Source organism: Sinocyclocheilus grahami, unplaced genomic scaffold (assembly GCF_001515645.1).
Source record: "Sinocyclocheilus grahami isolate Dianchi unplaced genomic scaffold, SAMN03320097.WGS_v1.1 scaffold884.1, whole genome shotgun sequence".
NCBI lineage: Eukaryota > Metazoa > Chordata > Actinopteri > Cypriniformes > Cyprinidae > Sinocyclocheilus > Sinocyclocheilus grahami.
Window position 1 is genome coordinate 74,118 of NW_015506063.1, and position 6,000 is coordinate 80,117.

General features: G+C 35.3%; 1 protein-coding gene across 1 annotated transcript in view; it reads right to left on the minus strand.

Moving 5' to 3' along the window:
• The window catches only part of LOC107563626 (sodium channel protein type 8 subunit alpha-like), a 67,437-nt gene that overhangs the window by 52,100 nt on the left and 9,337 nt on the right, over positions 1 to 6,000 (minus strand). Inside the window, exon 2 of the mRNA XM_016248536.1 lies at positions 2,528 to 2,860. Coding sequence (XP_016104022.1) covers positions 2,528 to 2,803 — 276 coding nt within the window. The 5' untranslated portion in view covers positions 2,804 to 2,860. The remainder of the gene's footprint in view (positions 1 to 2,527; positions 2,861 to 6,000) is intronic.

Genomic DNA, 6,000 nt, shown 5'->3' on the forward strand with positions numbered 1-6,000 from the left:
GTAAATCACACTGGATAAAATAATTTTCTAAATGCATAAATGTAAATCAATGTTTTTAAGGACAGAGGAGGTTGTAGATCCAACATGTCCTACTTGGGTAAATCCTGTTAAGCCTCTCCGTCTCACAATTGATTTGTTTTCAACATACTGTATAACCAACTCCTTGAATCATCGGTGATGGAGGACTCAGAGTTCATCAGCTGCTCGTGTAGCAAAGCTTCCTAGGCTAATTGCTTCAGATAGTGTCATGGGTCTGGATTTAAAAGCTGCCAGTCCATTTCTCAGCTGGTTTTACACTATGAAGAGAGCTACCCTGAGCCTCAAGACTCAGGTTTCACTACTGCTGTAGGCTGCAAATCGAGCCTAGCATGAGGAAACAAAAGGACAATGGGATGCAGGGAGATCTGATCCCAATGCTGGCAAAGCACTCAATCAAAGAGCCATTGAATCCTTGAGATTGCAGGATAGTTCGACATCAAGAGCTAAAACATGTCTATGGCATGTGCATGAAAATGCAATGCAGAGACACATCTAAACATTAACAAAATTCTAATATAAGGTCTAATGTGAGCGATTGTTACAATATAAATGAATTCAGTTTGGAACATAATTCAGTTCCTTTAGACTGCTTTTCACATAAGCTCCTCCATGAGGTTTTCATCAGGAGACTGAAATCTCCTTCCTGTGCATGGAGCAGGCGGTTACATAACAGTCAGTGTGTGCTGCATGAGAGGGAGGCAGAGGAATGCTTCAACACATGCACACATTAACAGGCATTAACGCACAAACGAGTCTGTTCATTATCTAGTAATGGCCAGTGTGGCAAAACTCTGCTGAAGTCTCACCACTGCACTTAGCGCCAAGCCAAACAGGAACGCAGGGCTGAGCTCTGGGCTGAGCTCTCAGACAGAAAAGATGACCTCATCTTCCACCCATAGGCTACATCTCATAACAACTTGCTCCTGAAAATCTGTTTGAGGACTAGCTTGCCTTGCATCTGATATTGCTCATTTGCAACATCAAAAAGAAACCACTGTTTTATGACTGGTAACATATCAAGAAACTGTGCATTCATTTAAAAGTCTTAGAGCATGTGTTTTTATAATATTTACATTTTCACCATAAATTATATTATCAGCATTACATTTTAAATGAAAGGTTGAACTGAAAATTATGTCAATTTTAAAATGTGGTATTTGGTTTTTACGTCACAAGATTGTGAAGAACCTTTAGCATGATTTGTGAATGATCCAAAGAGCAACTTGAGCTTCAATTGAAGCTCAGAAGTTCAGAATTTTAACAATTTCATATTCACGTTACATCATAACATTAACTTGTTCTAAATTTCAAATACCTAAAACAATTCCAGGTTTAAATTGAGCAAGGTTTTTAATGTGGCAAAATGCAATAGAATAACCATTAATTGTGAGCTCTGACTGGACCCAGCAATTCTGTTCATAACATGGATATACTAATATTTAAACATGTAAGGTCGGTAAGGTTTGTTTTTAAATGCTTTGCTGAATAAAATACTTATTCTAAGTTACAGCAAAGACATACAAATATTTAATCAGCACAACTGTTTCCAACACAGAAAATAATAAGAAATGTTTCTGGAGTACCAAATCAGCATATTAGAATGATTTCTGAAGCATCATGTGACACTGAAGACTGGGCTAACGGCTGCTGAAAATTCAGCTTTACCATCACAGGAATAAATTACATTTTAAAATATATTGTAAACAAAGAACAGTTACTTTAAATTGTAATACATTTTTAAGATATTACAGTTTTTACTGTATTTTTGAGCAAATAAATGCAGTCTCGGTCAGCATAATGGATTTCTTTTACAATAAAATCACTTAAAAAATATTACCTAACCCAAACTTAGTCTACATTTTTGGATGAATGTGGAATATATTTTAGAGAAGTCACTTTTATCCACAATTTTTCTCTCTTCACATACACATAGCAATACTAAAGACTACGAAACAAGTAGTCTTGTTTTCAACACCAAAACAACAACAACAACATTACAGGCCATCTTTAATTAGGCCTGACTATCTTACCGTTGTCCCACTACTCAGAGTTGTTCTAATATGGTGCAGTTCTTTTAAATGCACTGGAGCGTTTATTTTCTAAAGGATTATTGCTGGAACAATTAAAACAAGTCTGTCAGCTGGAACCATAAAGCTTCAGCAGACCACTGCTGACCTCTCCAAAACTTTTTAAAGCATCATCTCATTCACAATCTACAACATACATAAACTACAAACAAATGCTTCAGTATTGTAGCAGATTATAGGAGGAAGTCATTCATATTGGCATGTTTACCAAGTAAATCCTACAGCCGTGTGTCACCATCAGGAGTTTCTATATAAGAAAATAAAAAGAAATGACCTGAAAAAAGCTGGGGAAAACACATCAGCTTCTCCACATCTATAATGATCCATAGTGTGCTGCTTAGAATATAATGTGTGAAGGCCAGCTTTGCAGGACATATGAATAGACATGATGACACACTCACTTTCTTATTCATGTAGAAAGGATCGAGATCCTCCAATGGTGTTGCCACCATGCCAGGAGGGATGTCCCCATAAATGAAGGGCAGACTCTTGCCCGCCTCCAGGTCACCGTTATGCTTGGGCTTGTTCTCATCATCATCGTCGCGGTAGCTGCTGTCTGGTTTAGGTGGCGGTTTGGCTTTCTCCTCAGCAATGCGCTTCTCGATTTCACACAGAGATTCCCTGGTAAAGTATTTGAAGCTGTCAGGTCCTGGCGGTGCAGAAATGGGTGCAGCCATGTTTTCATCCTGCAGCAACTTCTTCTCCTGTTATGTACCCTCCACGGCAGCCAAGTTCTGTGTTGGAAAGATAAAAGGATATTACTGGACATCTAGGCTCACACAGTCAGAATTATACAGTACTCTCGTCCACACTGCAACTTGTTCTGGCTCAAAAGTTCATACCTGTAAAGCAACTGACATGAACCTGGTGCACCCTTAATGCCAAAAGTCAGCTACTGGGAAAAGAGCTTACCAGATCAAGAAAGTTCTTTCCAGTTTTGAATTCAAAATGTTCATATCTAATCTGCTTGTTAATTTGTGACAGACTGAATAAATGCAGTTTCCGAGTCCAAGCCTCCACTTTTTTGAAGAATGTGGGTAACCAAACAGTTGGTGGTCCCCATTGACCTCCATAGTATGGAAAAATAAAAAACAAAAACCATGAAAGTCATTGGGGACCAAAAACTGTTTGGTTACTAACATTCTTCAAAGTATCTTCTTTTGTATTCAGGAGAAGACAACATACAGATTTGGAACAGCTTGAGGATGATCATTTTTTTTTGGCTTAACTATCCCTTTAATCCAGGGGTCAACAAACTCGGTCCTCCAGGACCACGTTTGGTGACCCCTGCTTTAACATAAGCTTATGAAAAGCAAAGACTTTAGACATACAAAGACAGTGCACTCACATTACTTATAATGTATAAGTAATGTATACATTATTTATATATGTATTACTTATAATATACAGGTGCATCTCAAATTAGAATGTCGTGGAAAAGTTCATTTATTTCAGTAATTCAACTCAAATTGTGAAACTCGTGTATTAAATCAATTCCAATTTTTATTTTACCTTTATTTAACCAGGAAATTAAAAACTCTTGAGATTTAAAATCTCATTTACAAGAGGGTCCTGGCCAAGATAGGCAGCACATTTAGTTACACATAAAACAAAATACATTCGTTTACATACACAGAAACATACACAAATCACTCAAAACATTTACAATCAGGTGACTCTACAATTAGATCCTTTAAAATACATTTAAAATAATTTAGTGATACCAACTCTTTTAAGCATAACTTATCTTGTAGTCGATTCCAATCAAATGGAGCAGCATAACTAAATGCCCGTTTGCCCATGTTAGTACGAACTTTGGGGATGCTTAAAAGATAATAGTCTTGTGAGCGAAGACCATAATTCTTTACACCTTTTTGTAAAATATTCTGCTGATAAACCTACACTAAGTAGCCTCTGCTTCAAAATTTTATGATCTACGAAATCAAAAGCTTTGGATAAATCGATAAAAAGGGCAGCACTATGGTTTTTATTATCCAATGAAACCATTAAATAATTTAATACTTTTAAAAATCCTGTTGATGTACTGTTTTTTTCCTAAAACCAGATTGGAACTCTGAGAAGGCATTTTTAGAAGATAGAAATTCTTTTAAATGATCATTCACAAGCGATTCCAAAACATTTGATAAAATAGACAATTTCGAAATAGGCCTATAATTATTCAATACAGTTGGATCACCCCCTTTAAATAATGGCCGAACATAAGCAGTTTTCCAGATAGAAGGAATTTCATTTGTAGCTAAAGAAAGATTAAAAAGATAGGTTAGTGGTGGCGCAATAAAATCAGCTGCAAGCTTTAAGAAATGTGGATCCAACTTATCTGGACCAGCTTGTTTCCTACTATCTAAAGATTTAAGTGCCTTATTAACCTCTGAAACTGTTACTGGGTTCAAATCCAATAATTGGTCTACCTTAAAATTATTTACACTAGAGTAAACAGGTGAGGAATTATCACAGGTCAAATTATTTGACTGATGAAGTGTACCAGTGGACACAAAATGTTCATTTAAACAATCTATTATTTTAACTTTATCCACAATTTTACATGAATCCTTAATACATGACGGAAAATCTGAATTTTATTTACTTCCAATAAGATTTTTTATATTTTTCCAAAAAGTTTTAGAATTATTTAGATTATTAGAAGTTTCTAAAAGAAAGTAGTCAACCTTAGCTTTTCTAATCGCAGCAGTAGACATTACGCAACTGTCTGAAAATCAACCAGTCTTCCTTTAGATTAGTACTTCTGGCTTTAGACCAAGCCAAATTACGTTCTCAAGTAAATTTGACAGTTCGGGGGTGAACCATACATTATGTCTGCCTTTTACTCTAAACTTTCTAAAAGGAGCATGCTTATTTATAAAATAGATAAAACTTTCATAAAAATAACTCCATGCAATTTCAACTTCTGGAATAAGATTAATTTTTCCCAAATCAAAATGATATAAGTCATGTAAAAAAGCTTGTTCCTTAAAATGTTTCATATCGCATTTAATAATAATACATGGTTTAGATTTGGGAATGTTTGTATTCCTAATATTAGCAACAACACAGTGGTCACTTATATCGTTTGCAAATACAGATGCTATGGAATATTTATGAGGGACATTAGTTATAATTAAATCAATTAATGATGAGTTTTCAGGACATTTTAAATTTGGTCTAGTAGGACTATTTACTATATGAAAAAGATTCATTGAATTACAGCATGCTTTTAGATCATCAGATACTGGTTAAAACCAGTTCCAATTTAAATCACCGATCAGGACTAATTCCTTAGGGTCTAAATCTGATATAATCTGTGTCAAGGAAGATAAGGTTTCATTTACTGCTGAAGGTGGCCTATAGCATCCAACTAAAGTAATATTGCAGGTTTTAGAAACCTCAATATTTAAAGCTAAAAGACCAAATAGATTTTTCACTGATTTAGATAAAAGCATATTCGTACTATATTTAGTTTTAATAAAAAACTGCAACTCCACCTCCTCTATTAGATCGATCAGCCCTATAAACATTATAACCAACAATGCTTATGTCCTTATTTGAAATATAATTTAACCATGTCTCCGATAAAACCATATTATCGGCATCGGTTGTATCTGCCCAGATACGTAACATATCCAACTTTGTGAGTAAACTGCGAACATTTAAATGAACAATCCCAAGACCAGTCCTTGATTTAAAATCAGCAGGTGTGTTAAAACTTGTGACAACATCAGGACCTGGATTCGGTCGAACATTTCCAGAAATCAAAAGTAACAGTACAATGAGCGCTCTCTGCAGTCTAGATTTCTTGTATAATTTTTCCTCCTTTAAGGTCCTCAAAGAAACAAGAGAACTACCTGGAGTAACAACA